The 20,545-nt window shown below is 39.8% G+C and overlaps 2 protein-coding genes across 2 annotated transcripts; both read right to left on the bottom strand.

Moving 5' to 3' along the window:
* Positions 1-1,043: 1,043 nt before the first annotated feature.
* On the bottom strand, positions 1,044-12,678 carry LOC311497825 (uncharacterized protein). Its single transcript, XM_084558190.1, has 13 exons — positions 12,380-12,678; positions 11,889-12,186; positions 10,984-11,778; positions 10,669-10,896; positions 10,459-10,582; positions 8,927-9,832; positions 6,467-6,568; positions 4,631-4,895; positions 4,224-4,521; positions 3,326-4,120; positions 2,945-3,172; positions 2,678-2,801; positions 1,044-2,383 (listed from the first exon to the last, which is right to left on the bottom strand). Exons 1-13 carry the CDS (start codon positions 12,643-12,645, stop codon positions 1,476-1,478), a joined length of 5,337 nt encoding a protein of 1,778 aa, XP_084414316.1. The 5' UTR covers positions 12,646-12,678; the 3' UTR covers positions 1,044-1,475.
* A 1,924-nt stretch (positions 12,679-14,602) lies between these two features.
* Positions 14,603-18,987, bottom strand: LOC311498591 (extracellular calcium-sensing receptor-like). Its single transcript, XM_084559252.1, has 6 exons — positions 18,471-18,987; positions 18,057-18,354; positions 17,108-17,902; positions 16,783-17,010; positions 16,520-16,643; positions 14,603-15,742 (listed from the first exon to the last, which is right to left on the bottom strand). Exons 1-6 carry the CDS (start codon positions 18,941-18,943, stop codon positions 14,829-14,831), a joined length of 2,832 nt encoding a protein of 943 aa, XP_084415378.1. The 5' UTR covers positions 18,944-18,987; the 3' UTR covers positions 14,603-14,828.
* Between the last annotated feature and the right edge of the window lie 1,558 nt (positions 18,988-20,545).

Raw genomic sequence — 20,545 nt, 5'->3', positions numbered from 1 at the left:
CGTGAAACCTGGAGGCTGTGAATAAAAAACGGTTGCACTTCCTACACGTTGAATAGGATCTTTCTGTTCAAACCCTTGAATGAAAGCACTTTAAGCTCATATATATGATATAACTGTAAGCGATGTGTTGTTTCAGCTAACATGAAAACATTTAGCCAGTGGCCGAGGACATATGGACCTACCTGTAGATTTATTGCTATTGCCATAGTACAGGGGTCTTCAACGTTTCCCAGGCCAAGGACCCCCAAACTGATGAAGAGATGGAGCGGAGACCCCCTACTTATGCAAATGTGTATTTAAAGACATTTAAATTTATGAAAAAAAAAATTTCACGACCCCCCTGCAGTACCTCCGCGGACCCCCTAGGGGTCACGGACCCCCTGTTGAAGACCTCTGCCATAGTATTAATAAAACCACAAAAAATAAATAAATAAATAAAAATAAAATGCTTGGTCCTGTTTAGTCACATTGTGTCCCTCTACAGACGACAGGGTGACAAAAGAAGAAGTCCAGTTTTTGAGATGTAGCTGTGATACCACACTTTGTTAGGACATCTGTTAGCTCTCCTCACTCTGTATGCCCAGGATTTGTATATCCCCCTTATTCCATTTGAAAATAAAAAATTGTAAGGGAAACATTGCAAAAACACACTTGTCAAGCAAAATATTTTAGTAAAAAAATAGATGTGATCAGTTTTAATTAATAAAACAAGAAAAATTTAAGTCAATATGAGGACAAAAATATATTTAGACACCCAAAAGTGGCTATAAATATATATTACTGTTCATTCTTTAACCATTCACAACTGACAATTGACAATTGACAATCTCTGGGCACGGAACAAATCAGTTTCTCTTATAGCTTCGTCCACACTTTAGGCCTCTGACATGGGCAGTACCTTTGTCTGATAAAATGGTCCTTTAACAGAGAGCTGATATACTTTGGATTATTATCTATTTCTGTCACTTCAGTAATCATTTGACAGATTTCCTTAAGTTTGTGATTTAATCAAGCAATACAATTTCATCTGCACCACGGTAAAAAACAAAACAAAAACAGACTTTAAAGGCCCCACTTCCAAGGTTTATCTACCCTGGCTCTCTCAATCCAAAAATCACATCCATCTCCAAAAGCTACTGTTCTTTAACTCAGTTTATCGCAACTGTCTTAACCTCGGCATTAATGAATGGTTTCCTCTATTTAAACTTGTCAAAATATGTGCTGCATGCGTGCATGTGTGCATAATTTTCTGTAACAGATGTCATGTTGCTGTAGCTAAAGTTGCACTATTCGTGACGTAGGAAGTCACGCTGAAGTGCTGAATGCATATTTTAATAAATTCTGCCCTTTCCATTAGTTGGCAAATGACAGTTGGAAAAATATGGAAGCAATACATTTACAGTATATGTGATCACTTGAGAGTACGGGTTGGTATGGGAAAATTATGATGACCACAGTGTCTTAAGTTTTCAGCATCATTTTGGCGCTCCCTTCCCCATCATACCCTTCTTTGTATTCTTCTCTGGTTTCAGTAAGATGACGTAACATTTTGGGAAAAAAATACAAACTAGGAGTCCAAAACTGGAGGCCAGGATAGCGAATATTTCTACAGCGACGCTGAACTTCCCAGGAGAGCTGACATACGCCGGGATAAAAGTGATCCACACTGCACAGAATATCAGCATGCTGAAGGTGATGAATTTGGCTTCGTTGAAGTTATCAGGCAGTTTCCGAGCCAGAAAAGCAAAAATAAAACATAACATGGCCAGCAGAGCTATGTACCCAAGGACAGCCCAGAAGCCTACAGCTGAGCCCAGAGCACACTCTAAGATGATTTTATCTTTGAATTGTTTAAAATTCTTGAATGGGAAAGGAGGAGAAATTGATAACCAGAGGACACATATGATAACTTGTATCAGAGTGAAACCCAGAACACTGAGTCTCTGCTGTGCAGGCCCAAACCATTTCATCACATTACTACCTGGAAGTGTAGCCCTGAAGGCCATTAACACCACCATTGTTTTCCCCAGAACACAAGAGATACAGAGGACAAAGGTGATGCCAAACGCTGTGTGTCGCAGCATGCAGGACCACTCAGAGGGCCGGCCAATGAAGGTCAGAGAACACAGGAAGCACAGAGTCAAGGAGAAGAGCAGCAGGAAGCTCAGCTCAGAGTTGTTGGCTCTGACGATAGGAGTTTTCCTGTATTTGAAGAAAATGAATGCTACAACAGCAGTCATGCACGTTCCAAATAAAGATGCGGTGGTGAGGAGAGCTCCCATAATTTCTTCATATGATAGAAACACTGCCTCCTTCTTTATACAGACATCTCTTCTCTCATTTGACCAGAATTCAGGGAGACATCTTTCACAGGTGATAGAATCTGCAAAGTAGCATTGAAACTGATGTTAGACTTGCTGAGTAAATTTGTCTCATACATTTTTTGTGCTTTTTTTTGTTCACATCTACTCCAACCAAATGAAATTGAGACAATATGATTTCCAGATAACTGAGAAATAAAAGTGTGAAAACACCATTGCATGATCAATGATTCAGTAATTATGTATTTTTTTTTTTGTATTTATATATATGTTTTCTATACACCCTATTTAAAACATGCTTTGGAAATTAGAACACAAAAATATGTAGAAAGTGCTTCCATTAAATATTACTAAACCTGTTGTGTTGCTTATTTCTCCCTCTGCACATCTTATACAGTCATAGCAGCAGACAGGCTTTCCTTTCTGGAGAACCTTGCTTGTTCCTGGGGGACACATCTCACTGCAAACTGACACAGGCACCTACATGGACCGAAAAATTATGGGTATTCACTTTGAAATGATGTTAACAAGCCTCTATTATCATACTGAATACAAATGGTATGATGGACAGACAGTCATAACATTCACAGTATATAATAATTAGGAATTACAGTGGCCTTTACCTGCTCCGAGTTCTGGGCCCAGATTAAAAACTCATTGTGCAGATTCAGCTGTTTGCCTGCAGGTAACGATGCATCATAAAGACCAACTGTGACGAAGTTCACCATGCCATTTTCTCTTGGCTGCCAGTTTATAATCTCATACTTTGCAGCTGGATCTCCATTTTCATTGAAGTAAACTTCATCTCCCTCCTTTGTTTTGAAGCGAATATTTTTTATGTGCTGTAAAATCTAAGAAAGAAATTCACAATTAAGTTACTTATTAGCAAATATTTTGCAGGCTTATTGCCTCAAGAACATGTTACAACGGTATATTTTTCAGAATTTAAACCATCATTCTTGTTCATGTTACTTAAGTTAAATCTAATGTGGTATTAAGCTCACCGTGGATGGATCTAGCTGTACCTTGTTGTCACATGTTTTATTACAGCGGAGAATACTGTGAAGTGCATGCGCCACTGCATACACTCCTTTATAGACATTGTTAAAGATAGGCATGAGAGACATATCAGTGAAGCTGTTACGGACTTCAGCCAGGTCTTCGTCTCCAGCACACTGTCTCTGATCCTCTGCTGGTGATTCTGACTGACTGAACTTACAGCTAAATAATGCCTCCCAGAACTCTGTAAACATGTCATTACTAGATGAATTTAGTGGCTTCACATCCAAAATGAACTCTCTCATTCCAGTGACATGTGCTTTGGGAATGGAAAGGCCGATGGCACCATCCAGGATATGATGCTTATCCATTGCTGCTGTATTTGAATCAAAGATCCAGGCCTCAGTACCTACCCACTGGTATCCAGTCAAGTTCTGGTTGGACAATTCATGTATTAAAACAGTCAAATCCTTTGGAGAGAGGAATGTAACAATCACTTTGGAGGTTGAAATTCTGATAATGTCAACTATCTTTTGTATTTTCTCCAGAGGATCTGTTCTAAAGACAGATACAGAATACTCCAGACAGATGCCAAGCTGCTCTGCAGTTTCTATGAATGTAGCCATGCCATCATTGCCATAAGCATCATTGCTTCTTATAGCTCCAACCCAGGTCCAGCCAAAGTGTTTTACCAAGTGGGCCAGGGCTCTGCTCTGGTAGTAGTCACTGGGTATTGTTCTGAGGAAGGATGGGTACTTTGTTTTGTCACTGAGACAAGCACATGTGGCAAAGTAGCTGATCTTAAATAGAAAAATAAATTATATCAGTACAGTAAAATGGATCACGTTTGCTCTGAACAACAGAAAATAACTATATAAATGAAATTTTACCAATAATACCCACCAGTGGGATATGAAATGGTCCGATGACAGTTGCAATTGCCCTGCTGGGAGAAGAAGAGGTTTCTCCTATTATGGCTTGTACTTGTGCAGGTTTGGTACATGGTGCTCCAGAGGATGCAGACACATTTTCATTACCATTAATCAAGGCAAGTGCAACTTGTATGCTTCTGACAATGGAGCCACAAGTATCATAGAGCTTATAACCCAGAGAAATTCCTGGTAGCAAGTCTGAACTGTTATTAATCTCATCAATGGCAAAAAGCATAGCCTGGGCAAACTGGAAACCTCTGAAATTTAGACTGGAAGCAGAGAGTCGAAAATATTACATTGCAAACAATGCCCCCCATTGCAAACAATGCACAGATAAAACATTATACCCAATTGTTCCCACTTAATGGTGTCATTTACCTGGTGCATTGTAGCGGCAGGGGTTTGTGCATGTAGGTTTCCTGTCGGATGTTCCAGTTGTTGTGGAAGGAGAAGATTCCCCCCAAAACGATGTCTCCATGTTTAGATAGCGGGGCATCCTCAGGGCCCCCTATCTGACTGCACACTGGCTCCTCAGCTTGAGACAAAGACACCACCAACAAGAGCTGTGAAAATAACCAACCCCACCGTGCAGACTTCATGCTGTCTAATAGAGCTAAAACCACCAGGTGGCATAGCCTGTACCGTAAGGTTAATCAAAAGCTTTCACTTGTATATATACATTTTTATGCAGCATGCGTAATGGAACAATGATGTTTCATATTTGTGGATCAACAAGGTGGGGCGAGGGGAGGGAGATCCGCGGATAGGAAATTAATTTTAAGAGCAAACTTATTTAAAAAATTGACCTTTGCTTGATTTCATAAGTATAAATAAAAAAAACAAAAAAAAAAAACAATGATGATGAATGTTGATGTATTTAAAGTTGAGAAAATCACACTTTCACCAAAAACAATTGGATCAATATATACAGTATATACATATAAGATTGTATTTCCATGTTTTTCCATAAGTAGGCTTTTAAAGGGGAACTACAGTTTTTTACAACCTGGACCTTATTTCTGGCGTAAAGTACGATCGTTTACTCACTCATATAACTTTGGTGTCATTTGGAGTCATTCTTAAGATATTTAGATTTGCGTGTATCCATATAGTGGGAGTGACTGGGGCACCCAAACGCAGCCTCTAAATAATGCATTATCTGCTGCGAATCTTGTTCATTTCACTAATATTTTGTTATGATATGCTAGTGCTATCCCCCGTTGAGTCTGGAGTTACCTGTTATCTATTCGCGGACGTGCAGTGGTTTGTTGTTCTTTGGCCAGCTGTTCTTCTCTCTGCCTCCACATCCTCCTTTCAACAAGCTCTTTATCCGTATACTCTGGCTCAAAACGGTAACGACGTCTAACATAAACAAAGTCATCGCCCACAACCTCAGAATCGGAAAAATATTCAGCCATGTTGCAAAAACCTAGCAGTAGCAAATGGCACTCAGAGGTGACATCATCCAGTTCAGAGGTTAGTAGGTAAATCTACAGACCTCGGATGATGATAACAGACTCAGAGGCTGCGTTTCGGTGCCCCAGTCACTCACACTATATGGATATACGCAGCGCTCCGCTGGATCTAAATATCTTCCAAATGACACCAAATGACGCCAAAGTTATATGGGTGAGTAAACGACCGTATTTTATGCCAGAAATAAGGTCCAGGTTGTAAAAAATGGTAATTCCCCTTTAAGTCACACTTTTCCTCATTATTTACGGTGTTCGCTCTGTTGCCCTTTGGACATCACTTCCATAGACATGTTTTAATGTGTAATAGGATGGGAGTAAAGTTCTCTAAATTACCTGTAAACCAACCTGCACCAGTCACTTGATGTCAGTATGCATAGCTCTAAACGAAAGATGGTAAGCACACTTTGTTTTACGGTCTGGTCAAACTGATTTAATACTTTTCCCCAACATTTGTTGATGTGGATTTTATTATTTCATTTAAAGTGTATTGACTATTAATTACGGTGAAATCAGTAAGGAATTAGATTCAAAATTCATTCATTCATCTTCTGTGACCCCTTGTCTTCTGGAGGGTTGAAGCCTATCCCAGATGTCGTTGGACGACAGGCGTGGTACACCCTGGACAGGTCACCAGTCTAATACAGGGCTGGAATGGCTTTAGTTGTTTTAACTGTTACCATACTAGGGTTTCAGTTCCACAACCAATTTCGCCCGAAAGTGCAGCCTCTCAGCTTCTTACATCCAAATTGGAGGGAGGCTTTGTCAACGCCCCACTGCTCCTCCACTGGCCTTGCAGTGGCAGTGCCAGTGTTTTTGGCGTAATCACCATAACCGCCCACACCTGAGAAGATGTGAATAAAGGGCCGTGTTGAAGAGGCCTTAGACAGCCACTGTTCAGCTGCAGAGGCTCCATCATATCTCACCCGTTGCCTTTTCGTTTTTCTTTTTAATGAATTTAACTCTCTGTCATGTGTCTCCACTTTATGTTGCGGCCCTTGAGCTGGGTCGTAACAAGGCTTTAGGGATCGCATCTTTTTAATATTTAGCCTCCACTTTTGAAGGGAAAACAAGCAATTGACTTAAGATGTTTCATGAACAGTTGTGGCGTATGCCTTCATCATTTCTTCATCAGTTAAGCAGGGTAAAGGTCTGCGGTTGATCAAATGTGCGACATTTCAAGTTAACAGGCCATCCTTAGGTTGCAAAAAAACAAAGATCCATAAAAATTAAGGAACATGAGGAGGCGCTTTAGCTTTATCCAAGACTGGTCCGGATAAAGACTGGTTAGCTCATTCAGAGGGTTGACCACAATGTGCAAACCATTCACAAGCATCAAGAATAACAAGACCAGATTTAAAAATGAACCAGCTCTGGAACAGAATTCTTCGGACCAAAAGCTGGAATCAACTTGTACCAAAATGACAGAAAGAAAAGAGTCTGGAGAAGTCTTGGAACGATTCATGATCCAAAGCTCACTAAACCATCTGTTCACCGTAGTGGAGGGAGTCTGATGGCATGGGTGTGGCTGAAGATAGATTCAAGCATAAATTATGTAGTGGAGTAGGGATATACTGTCTGTGCTGATTCTTCTTTGAAGGTTAAACTGGGATAATCTGCAATGGCTGTGTCGGTCAGTTGATCTCAACCAGATCGAGCTGTATTTTTCTTGCTGTGGACTAAACTAAAGACAGAAAGAAGATTCATTCAGAACACTTTATTTGTCGCCAAGGGGCAACTGAAGATACAGATAGTTAAAGTCAAAGCATCACAAATGAGACAACCCATAGTAGGGTGATGGGTCTTAGACTTCAGGCAGTCTTTTCATGCAAAGGATTCTTGACAATGAATTAAAAAGAACCATTTATATATGAAAATGTTCATTTGTCAAAGCATATTTAAACACGCATATTTAAAAAATGGAGGCTGTGAATAAAAAAAGGTTGCACTTCCTACACGTTGAATAGGATCTTTTTGTTCAAACCCTTGCTTGAAAGCACTTTAAGCTTATATTTATTATATACCTGTAAGCTATAATGTGTTGTTTCAGCTAACATGACAACATTTAGCCAGTGGCCGAGGACATATGGACCTACCTGTAGATTTATTTCTATTGCTATAGTACGAATAAAACCACAAAAAAAGAAAGAAAAAGAAAAGAAAATTAACATGCCTGGTCCTGTTTAGTGACATTGTGCCCCTCTGCAGACGACAGGGTGACAGAAAGAAGAAGTCCAGTTTTTGAGATGTAGCTGTGATACCACGCTTTGTTAGGACATCTGTTAGCTCTCCTCACTCTGTATGCCCAGGAATCGTATATCCCCCTTATTCCATTTGAAAATAAAACATTTTGAGGGAAACATTGCAAAAACACACTTGTCAAGCAAAACATTTTAGTAAAAAAATAGATGTGATCAGTTTTAATTAATAAAACAAGAAATATTTAAGTCAATATGAGGACAAAAATATATTTAGACACCCAAAAGTGGCCAAATATATATATTACTGTTCATTCTTTTACCATTCACAACTGACAATCGACAATTGACAATCTCTGGGCAGGGAACAAATCAGTTTCTCTTATAGCTTCATCCACACTTTAGGCCTCTGACATGGGCAGTACCTTTGTCTGATAAAATGGTCCTTTAACAGAGAGCTCATATACTTTGGATTATTATCTATTTCTGTCATTTCATTAATTATTTGACAGATTTCCTTAAGTTTGTGATTTAGTCAAGCAATACAATTTCATCTGCACCACGGTAAAAAACAAAACAAAAACAGACTTTAAAGGCCCCACTTCCAAGGTTTATCTACCCAGGCTCTCTCAATCCAAAAATCACATCCATCTCCAAAAGCTGCTGTTCTTTAACTCAGTTTATCCCAGCTGTCTTAACCTTGGCATTAATGAATGGTTTCCTCTATTTAAACTTGTCAAAATATGTGCTGCATGTGTGTATATGTGCATAATTTTCTGTAACAAATGTCATGTTGCAGTGTCTAAAGTTGCACTATTCCTGACGTAGGAAGTCACGCTGAAGTGCTGAATGCATATTTTAATAAATTCTGCCCTTTCCATCAGTTGGCAAATGACAGTTGGGAAAATATGGAAGCAATACATATACCGTATATGTGATCACTTGAGAGTACGGGTTGGTATGGGAAAATTATGATGACCACAGTGTCTTAAGTTTTCAGCATCATTTTGGTGCTCCCTTCCCCATCATACCTTTCTTTGTATTCTTCTCTGGTTTCAGTAAGATGACGTAACATTTTGGGAAAAAAATACAAACTAGGAGTCCAAAACTGGAGGCCAGGATAGCAAATATTTCTACAGCAACGCTGAACTTCCCAGGAGAGCTGACATACGCCGGGATAAAAGTGATCCACACTGCACAGAATATCAACATGCTGAAGGTGATGAATTTGGCTTCGTTGAAGTTATCAGGAAGTTTCCGAGCCAGAAAAGCAAAAATAAAACACAACATGGCCAGAAGAGCTATGTACCCAAGGACAGCCCAGAAGCCTACAGCTGAGCCCAGAGCACACTCTAAGATGATTTTATCCTTGAACTGCTTAAAATTCTTGAATGGAAAAGGAGGAGAAATTGATAACCAGAGGACACATATGATAACTTGTATCAGAGTGAAACCCAGAACACTGAGTCTCTGCTGTGCAGGCCCAAACCATTTCATCACATTACTACCTGGAAGTGTAGCCCTGAAGGCCATTAACACCACCATTGTTTTCCCCAGAACACAAGACATGCAGAGGACAAAGGTGATGCCAAACGCTGTGTGTCGCAGCATGCAGGACCACTCAGAGGGCCGGCCGATGAAGGTCAGAGAACACAGGAAACACAGAGTCAAGGACAACAGCAGCAGGAAGCTCAGCTCAGAGTTGTTGGCTCTGACAATAGGAGTTTTCCTGTATTTGAAAAAAATGAATGCCACAAGAGCTGTCATGAATGTTCCAAATAAAGATGCAGCAGTGAGCAGAGCTCCCATAATTTCTTCATATGATAAAAACACCGCCTCCTTCTTTATACAGGCATCTCTTCTCTCATTTGACCAGAATTCAGGGAGACATCTTTCACAGGTGATAGAATCTGCAAAGGAGCATAGAAAGAGTTGTTCGACTTGCTGTGTAGATTTGTCTGCATCAACTCCACATGGAGATCAGAGTGGTTTCATAGCTTTCATTATTGACTGATTTGGGATTGTGTGATCACGGCAATCAGAAGACACATACATTATTGATGCAAGGGAAATTCTGTAAAAAGGTTTGGGCTCGTCCGGGATTTGAACCCGGGACCTCTCGCACCCAAAGCGAGAATCATACCCCTAGACCAACAAGCCTGGCGTCTTTCACTGTCGTACCTAATTCAAACTCAGAATGTTCCTGCATCTTTGGAAGAATAACTGTGGGTTGAGTGGAGTCTCTTTGCCCTGTGAGGTGTCTGGCAGCAGCAGTATATACATGACAAACATACTATATAACGTTGTTGTCTACTCGTTGTCTAGATGCTTGATTAAACTGTTGTTCGTGTAGGTTGATCAAATATATTATTATATCCTTTTTTTACTTTTGGATTAGCCTTGTTGTACAATCTTAAATGATGACATATATATTTCTATACATTCGCAATCCTTTTGAAAAAGGAACAACTAAACTGTACCATTGGTCCATTTAACCTTCTAACGTACAAGGAATAACAAATATATATAACTGAACCTGTTGCGTTGCTTATTTCTCCCTCAGCACATCTTATACAGTCGTAGCAGCAGACAGGCTTTCCTTTCTGGAGAACCTTGCGTGTTCCTGGGGGACACGTCTCACTGCAGACTGACACAGGCACCTGTGTGGACAGAAACACTGTGAGAGATGTGCATGTATGATGTTAGAAAAAAAAAAATGTGTGGTTATTAATTAAAGGAACTAGACCTGCTGTAAGTTCCGTGCCCAAATTATAGATTGATTTTGCACGTTCAGCTCTTTGCCTGCAGGCAACGACGCATCATAAAGACCAACCGTGACAAAATCCACCACTGTGTTGTCTCTCGGCTGCCAATTTATGATTTCGTATTTTGCAGCAGGATCTCCGTTCTCATTAAAGTAAACCTCCTCTCCCTCCTTTGTTTTGAAGCGAATCATTTGGATGTTCTGTAAAATCTAAAAAGTAATGATTATGTTAATTATCTGACGGGCATACTGGCTCAAGAAAAACAGACGGGTGTTGAAAATGAATGTTCAGCTTACCGTGAATGGATCTAGCTGCACCTTGTTGTCACATGTTTGATTACAGCGGAGAGCACTATGAAGTGCATGGGCCGCTGCATACACTCCTTTGTAGACATTGTAAATGATAGGCATGAGAGACATATCAGTGAAGCTGTTATGCATTCCAGTCAGGTCTTCGTCTCCAGTACATTGTCTCTGATTCTCTGCTTGTGATTCTGACCGATTGAACCTACAGCTAAATAATGCCTCCCAGAAATCTGTAAACATTTCATTACCAGATGAATTTAGTGGCTTCACGTCCAAAATGAACTCTCTCATTCCAGTGACATGTGCTTTGGGGATGGAAAGGCCGATGGCACCATCCAGGACGTGATGTTTGTCCATTGCTGCTATTTGCAAATCAAAGATCCAGGCCTCAGTACCTACCCACTGGTATCCGGACAAGTTCTGGTTGGACAATTCATGTATTAACACCTCCAAATCCAAGTGGGATAGGAAAGTGACAATCACTTTGGAGGTTGAAGCTCTGATAATGTCGATTATCTTTTGTATTTTCTCTACAGGATCAGTTCTAAAGAAAGACACAGAATACTCCAGACAGATACCAAGCTGCTCAGCAACTTCTGTGAATGTAGCCATGCCATTATTCCCATAATCTCCCTCTGATCTAATAGCTCCAACCCAGGTCCAGCCAAAGTGCTTGACCAAATAGGCCAGGGCTCTGCTCTGGTAGTAGTCACTGGGTATTGTTCTGAGGAAGGATGGGTACCTAATCTTGTCACTGAGACAAGCACATGTGGCAAAGTAGCTGATCTTAATAAAAAAAGATAAAGAAAAAGAGAAATTATCCCCATTGAACAAGATGTAAAATCACATTTCATGCAGTCACATTTGATTTAAATATATTTACCAGTCATACCCACCAGTGGGATATGAAGTGGTCCAATAACAGTTGCTATAGCCATGCTAGGAGAAGAAGAGGTTTCACCTATTATGGCCTGTACTTGTGCAGGTTTTGTACACGGTTCCTCAGAGGCTGCAGACACAATTTCATCACCATTAACCAAGGCCAGCGCAACTTGTACGCCCCTGGCAATGGAGCCGCAAGTGTCATAGATCTTATAGCCCAGAGAGATGCCTGGCAGCAGGTCTGTGCTGTTGTTAATCTCTTCAATGGCAAAAAGCATTGCCTGGGCAAACTGGTAATCTCTGAAATTTAAACTGGACGTAGACAGTTGTAAACACAGCATTACAACCAATTTGCCTTTGGAAAAAAAAATAAATCAGCAGACGCACAACAGCAAATTGTGCATGAAACAGAAACAATTACAACACAACAGGGAACACAACACTTTTTTTTTTGTTTACTACTCAGCTTGATGATCTTATGTTCCCACTAAATTGTGTCATTTACCTGGTGCATTCCAGTGGCAGAGGTTTGTGCATGTAGGTCTCTTGTCTGTCTTTCCAGCTGCTGTGGAAGGAAAAGATTCCCCCTATTATAATGTCCCCATCCTTAGATAGCTGGGGGTTCTCAGGATCCCCGATCTGCCTGCACACTGGCTCCTCAGCGTGGGACGAAGACACCACTAACAAGAGCTGTAAAAGTGCCCAACCCTGCTCTGGCCACCTCTGTGTGGACAACATACTGTCTGAAAGAGCTAAACCACCGGGTGGCATCCCTTATGCTTAATCAAAAGCGTGCGGTGGTATTTATACATTTTAGAGCAGCATTAGAAATCATAAAACAACAGTGTGGATAGGGTGGGGCCAGTGGAGAGACGGATGAAGACTGAAAAAAGTGTTAGAGTGCAGGCTTAAAAAAACAAAATAAAAATAAAAAGAATTAATGCACTTGTTACCTAACTGATGTAACCATTTATTTTAATGGATAATTATTATAATATATTATTATAATTTATTTTTTTACATTACAGTTTTTGCATTAATGATAAGAATAAAAATCCTTCTTCTGTTAAATATAGTTTTTTGTTTTGTTTTGTTTTTTGCACCAGTTACTGAGGTCAATATCTCAGGATCTCAATTCTATTTCAGGTCTTTCTGGGCAGATAGCAAAGAAAATAAAAAGGATGTTAATGGGAAAACTCTATTTAATGAATGAATGGAAGGTCTAAAAGCTACACTGTTTACATTCAAGCTCTTGCCAAATGTCACACAATGCGGCCAAGAGAGGTCAACGCATTGCAACTTAAGAAAACACAAAAAATAAGCAACTGAAGAAAATGTCTTCGTGAATGTATCATCCACTGCAAACGCTCACAACAGCAAATACAAAAACACAAGTAGTACAAACGGCAATGGAAAAGTGTCTGTGGGATTCCAAAAAGTGATGAAAAGGCCTTGAATAAATGAACTGTAAATCTCAGTTATGACTATTTGAATTGACAAGCTAATAAAAAGCAAAAGGCTGACAAGGCAGCATGTAATCAGGATGTTGAAATAAAACACATTAGGATCAGCACTTTGTGAAGAAGATGAAGTTGTTCATATGCTGCAGAAGTTATCGTGCTAATCAGCTGTCCCCAGCCCATCCAATTTTGTTATAGGACCTTGTATCTCAATAGCATATGGTGTCTCGCTGTTGCATCCTGTCTACCCTCAGTCCGACAATGAGGGACTACACTGGCCAGAGAGAATTTTTTATTGCGTTTTGAAAGACATATTGTTTAATAAATGCAACTATGGCTGAAGCTGTTGGCAGATGACCTTTTGGCGGGATAGTTAGCCAGCTAGGGACTTACGCTTCCTACCCCTGCCAGCCATGCTAGCAACAGGCAACACCAGGACCTGGAGTTATGGTCTCCAGAGCGCATGGAAGTTGCACTGGCTATCCAGCAGTTCGTCATACTGGTTCATTGCAGAATGATTTCTTGCTGTAGCAGTGTCTGGCAATGGCAGGCACCGACCCCTTGGGCTCCAGGCCTATTGGCAAACCCTCAAAAGGCCTCCTGCTGTCTCCTCCATAAACTTGAGTCATGCCTGGTTGTCTTTATACAGGGAGAGCCAAAAGCCGGAGGCCTTTCATCTGGCCCTGGAAAGGTCTCCCGCAGACTCCTGTTACGCCTCTTTCATCTGTTCTTGCTCTGCCAGTAGATAGTTGTTGCAAGTTTGGCACATTGTTTATTCTGATTCTGCGACATCATACTAGAGCACCTCATGAGGGAAGTGGTTTTAGTATCTCAGGACCATTGGACTATTACGCAAATAGATTTTATTAGAGCGTATACGTACTAGACGTTTCAGTCTCTGGCCTACCAATGTGTAAATAGAGACACATGAATCTCTCTAATTCGCTGAGACAGATTCTAAATATGTGACCCTGATTTCTATCAAAGTCACTTCTGGGACCTAAAATGTTATGAACGTAAATAGACTTGTTTCCAGAGAGAAAGCATTTATTTATTTGTGCATGAAACAAGCTAGTTAAACTAATCATGTAAAAGTAACCTTGGTAATTAAAGTATGGGAGCATAGACTATATAAAGACTATGGTAAAAACAGAAATTACATCTTCATGCAATTTGTTAACCACATATTTTATTTATGTCACAGTTAAAACTTCAAATGAGAAGTACAAACACTGTGAACACTCACAGGATTTGAATGCAAACAAATATATTTAGTTAGTTTCATAAAAATCCAAAATGATATCATGGCACACCAACAAAACTAGCTAAATGTGTTTTATTACAATTTGATTTACTGAATAAAATATTGCCAAATCATTAAGAGTGCTGTACTTGTGTTTGTGTATGTATTGCTATGTTATGAAATGACTGTGTATTACATTGTGACAGTCTATTTAAACTATGTGTAAAAATTATTAAAATGCCTTCCTTTTTTCAGAATGTTCTTGGTGCTCCCTTCCCCATCATATTCTTTTTTGTGTTCGTCTCTGGTTTCAATAAGATGATGTAACATTTAGGGATGAAAATACAAACTAGGAGTCCAAAACTGGAGGCAAGAATAGCAAATATTTCTACAGCAACACTGAACTTCCCAGGAGAACTGACATACGCCGGGATAAAAGTGATCCACACTGCACAGAATATCAGCATGCTGAAGGTGATGAATTTGGCTTCGTTGAAGTTATCAGGCAGTTTCCGAGCCAGAAAAGCAAAAATAAAACACAACATGGCCAGAAGGGCTATGTACCCAAGAACAGCCCAGAAGCCTATGGCTGAGCCCAGAACACACTCTAAAATGATTTTATCTTTGAATTCCTTAAAATTCTTGGATGGGAAAGGAGGAGAAATTGATAACCAGAGGACACATATGATAACTTGAATCAGAGTGAAACCCAGAACACTGAGTCTCTGCTGTGCAGGCCCAAACCATTTCATCACATTACTACCTGGAAGTGTAGCCCTGAAGGCCATTAACACCACCATTGTTTTCCCCAGAACACAAGAGATACAGAGGACGAAGGTGATGCCAAACGCTGTGTGTCGCAGCATGCAGGACCACTCAGAGGGCCGGCCGATGAAGGTCAGAGAACACAGGAAACACAGAGTCAGGGAGAAGAGCAGCAGGAAGCTCAGCTCAGAGTTGTTGGCTCGTACAACGGGCGTTTTCCTGTATCTGAAGAAAATGAATGCCACAATAGCTGTCATGCACGTTCCAAATAAAGATGCAGCAGCGAGCAGAGCTCCCATAATTTCTTGATATGACAGAAACACTGCCTCCTTCTTTACACAGACATCTCTTCTCTCATTTGACCAGAACTCAGAGGGGCATCTCACACAGATGGGAGAATCTGAAAAATTAGCATTGAAAAAGATGTTAGACTTGCTGTGTAGATTTATTGACGTATGCTATTCATGCAATACAGATGCAATGGTTTAAAGAGTAACCACCAGCTTTTAAAGGTCGTGGCTACTCTTCCCCTTTCAATTTCCAGGAGTATGCATATGTGATATCTTGTCAAGAGAACTATAGCAGCTCTGTCAAGACCATTTATATTGTATTTTGTATGCATCTATTTATTGCAACAGTGAGAAGTGAAATGTCAATCTATTGTTATAACTTTGTGAGGCAAGCTTACCTGTACACTATTTAGATAAAAATACAAAACACTGTTTTGAATTGCTTTAAATGGTCGGCTTGTTTAGCTGTAATTTACTACTGCTAGTTTTTTGCAACATCGCTGAATATTTTTCTGATTCTGAGGTCTGTCAATCTACAGACCCCGGATGATGATAACAGGGGAATAGCAGTAGTGTATCATAACAAAATATTGGTGAAATGAACGAGTTTCGTGCCAGATAATGCGTTATTTAGAGGCTGCGTTTCGGTGCCCCATTCACTCCCACTATATAGCTATACGTGGATGTAAATATCTCCCGAACGAGTACAAATTACAACAAAAGTTATATGAGTAAACGATCGTATTTTATGCCAGAAATAAGGTCCAGGTTGTAAAAAACAGTAGTTCCCCTTTAAGATGTTTGGAGAAAATAAACCAAAATAATAATTTCATAATTCTCTAATCGTCTGTACTTTCAAAAAGTCTTTGAATAAAATATAACTGAACCTGTAATGTTGCTTATTTCTCCCTCCGCACATCTTATACAGTCATAGCAGCAGACAGGCTTTCCTTTCTGGAGAACCTTACGTGATCCAGGGAGACACTTTTCACTGCAAACTGACACAGGCACCTGCATCGGACAAAATCACAATAACAAAAACATGCCCTTGTCATTAATATATACTACTAAAGGATCATTAAAAAAAAACAAAACATATACAGTTCTGGCAATTATTACATGTCTATGAAGATATCATATGACAGTTTACCTGCTGTGAGTTCTTAGTCCAAATCAAAGATATATTGTGCAGATTCAGCTGTTTGTCTGCAGGTAACAATGCATCATAAAGACCAACCGTGACAAATTCCACAATGCTGTTTTCTCTCGGCTGCCAGTTTATAATCTCATACTTCGCTGCTGGATCTCCATTCTCATTAAAGTAAACTTCATCTTCTTCCTTTGTTCTGAAGCGAACGTTTCTTATGCGCTGTAAAATCTTATAAGATAGGTGTTATTTCAATTAATTATTTGTCAAATTTAGTTAATTAATGATTAAATTCATCAAAATTGTAGTTTTATTTAGTATTGCTCACCGTGAATGGCTCTAACTGCACCTTGTTGTCACATGTTTGATTACAGCTGAGAATACTGTGAAGTGCATGGGCCACTGCATACACTCCTTTATAGACATTGTAAATGATAGGCATGAGAGACATATCAGTGAAGCTGTTATGGACCTCAGTCAGGTCTTCGTCTCCAGTACATTGTCTCTGATTCTCTGCTGGTGATTCTGACTGACTGAACTTACAGCTAAACAATGCCTCCCAGAACTCTGTAAACATTTCATTGTTAGATGAATTTAATGGCTTCACATTCAGTATGAAACGTCTCATTCCAGTGACATGTGCTTTGGGGATGGAAAGGCCGATGGCACCGTCCAGGATGTGATGCTTATCCAGTGCTGCTGTTTGCGAATCAGAGATCCAGGATTCACTGCCTACCCACTGATACCCAGTCAAGTTGTGCCTGGACAACACATGTATTAACACCTCCATGTCCTTGTGTGAGAGGAATCCGACAATCACCTTGGAGGTTGAAGCTTTGATAATGTCAATTATCTTTTGTGCCTTGTCTGTAGGATCTGTTCTAAAGAAAGATACAGAATACTCCAGACAGATGCCAAGCTGCTCTGCAACTTCTATGAATGTAGCCATGCCATTATTCCCATAATCATCATTAGTTCTAATAGCGCCAACCCAGGTCCAGCCAAAATGTTTTACCAAATGTGCCAGGGCTCTGCTCTGGTAGTAGTCACTGGGTATTGTTCTGAGGAAAGATGGGTACTTTGTTTTGTCACTGAGACATGCACATGTGGCAAAGTGGCTGATCTAAAAGACAGGAAAAGAAACAGAAATCATGTCAGTACCACAAAATATAAGGTTCACACAAACACTGCTCTGAACATTTATTATACTTAAGAATTATACATTTTTCACAAATGTAATTTGGATTGCAAAATATATTTGAAGCAATCCTACTCACCAAAGGGATATGAAATGGTCCGATGACAGTTGCAATTGCCCTGCTAGGAGAGGAAGAGGTTTCTCCCATTATGGCCTGTACTTGTGCAGGTTTAGTACATGGTGCTCCAGAGGGTGCAGACACAATTTCATTACCATTAACCAACGCAAGTGCAACTTTTACACTTCTGGCAATGGAGCTACAAGTATCATAGAGCTTATAACCCAGAGAGATCCCAGGCAGCAGGTTTGAACTGTTATTGATCTCTTCAATGGCAAAAAGCATAGCCTGGGCAAACTGGAAGCCTCTGAAATTTAAACTGGATGCAGAGTTGTATATATAACATTGTAATTATTGACTTGTTTTTACTACACAACGGGAAATTATTTTACTGCTGACTTTACTAATCTTACGTTCTCACTTAAAGAAATTTACCTGGTGCATTGCAGTGCCAGAGGTTTGTGCACGTAGGTATCCTGTTGATTTTTCCAGTTGGTGTGGAAAGAGAAGATTCCCCCTATTATGATGTCCCCATCCTTAGATAACACAGCATCCTCGGGGTCCCCTATCTGCCTGCACACTGGCTCCTCAGCGTGAGACAAAGTCATCACCAACAAGAGCTGTAAAAGTGCCCAACCCTGCTGTAGCCAACCCTGTGTGGACATCATGCTGTCTGAATGAGCTAAACCACTTGGTGGCACCCCACGTACCTTAAGTTTAATCAAAAGCTTCCAGTGGTATTTATACATTTTGGAGGAGCATAGGAAACAATAATGGGATAGTGATGTTCTGTCTTTGTGGTTTGTGGACCAACAAGGTGGGGCAAAGGAACAGATATACCCAGATAGCATTAAGAGTTTTAAGATTGTCCATTTAAAACACCAGTGGATGCTTAAATTTATAATCATAAATCAAAAATTATGAATTGTGAAACTTAAGGGTGGTTTATGCTGGGTCAAACCACACTTATGGGCAGGATATTATATATATATATTGCAAACAATTTACTTTAGCAGTCAAAACTGAGCAATATTAGCATTCATTTGGGTGAAATTCCCTTTCCCTTTTCTTGTTTTACTTAATCTGGATAATTGATTTGGTATAATTTGGTAAAATACTGGTGTGTCTTCTTTTTGTTGTGGCAACTTGGGCCGAGTCTTGACAATAGGGATCTACTGTTTAGCCAAATGGTTGACCATGGTTCACAGTACAGATGAACAAACAACCAAACCATACTATGAAAGCATTAGCTTTTGAAAGTAAATATGTGTAATGTAATGCAACGGTATATTCAATCACCTGATCTCTACCCAGCAATGCTGCATGCATCTTGCTGATGAAAAATAAAGCACAAAATTTACAAAATTAAGGTCTGGGGAAGCATTACAAATGGTTTAAATCCTATCTGTCTGACAGATTCCAGTTTGTTCAAGTCAACAATGATTCTTGTACTTATAGAAAAGTAAGTTATGGAGTTCCTCAGGGTTCTGTGCTAGGACCAATATTCTTCACGTTATACATGTTTCCATTAGGCAAGATTATCAGAAAACATGGCATAAACTTCCATTGCTATGCAGACGACACCCAGCTATATTTATCCATGAAACCAGATGAAACAAATCAGCATGCCTTAAAGACATAAAGGCTTGGATGACCTGTAATTTCCTACTCTTAAACTCAGACAAAACAGAAGTCATCAAGCTTATAATTAGGGCTGGACTGAACCATCCTTTAGTTATGCTGCAATAGGCCTAGGCTGCTGGGGGACGATGCACCGAACACGTCCTCTTCTCTCTCGCGTCCTCCACTTTCTTTTCTCTGGCACCGAGCTCTTGTCCTCTAACTTCCTATCTACTACTAGTCATGCAGTTCTGTGCTGTTACTGTATAGCATGTTAACTGCTGTGTGTCCCCATCATCAGATTCCACATGTACGCTTTAGTCAGATATATGTATCTATGACAGATGTATGTTTATCTTGTTTCTCCTGCTGTTCTCTCTTTTCTGTCTCTACCCAGCAGGCCTTAGGCAGATGGGTCCCTCCATATGAGCTGGCTTCTGCTCAAGGTTTCTTCTTGTTAAAAGGGAGTTTTTCCTTGCCACCGTCGCCTTCAGTCTCGCTCTAGGGTTTTCAGGTCGGGTTTCAGACCAGATGTTGCAAAGCGTCTTGAGATGATTTGTATTGTTATTGACGCTATATAAATAAAATTGAATCGAATTGAATTGAAAATTGAAGAAAATCACTGATGATGGTCATGGGTAAGAAAACAAAATACCACTGACAACATCCCAAGAAGAAAGATTTTATTAACGATGATGTTAATTTGTCCATTCACATTTGAGTCCTTAAAATATTTAGGGCAAGTTACACTTATTTCTTGCATAACCATAACTTAAATACCTCATGGTAACCAACTAAAATAATATATATAGTATACCTTACTATACTAACACATCTGTTTCTATGAGCTGCATCTACAGTGGGCTCAAAAAATAACATTCATTAATGTT

This window comes from Chelon labrosus, assembly GCF_963514085.1.
Source record: "Chelon labrosus genome assembly, chromosome: 13".
NCBI lineage: Eukaryota > Metazoa > Chordata > Actinopteri > Mugiliformes > Mugilidae > Chelon > Chelon labrosus.
Note: the sequence above shows the minus strand (reverse complement) of the source record. Positions and strands in the feature narration are given on the sequence as shown.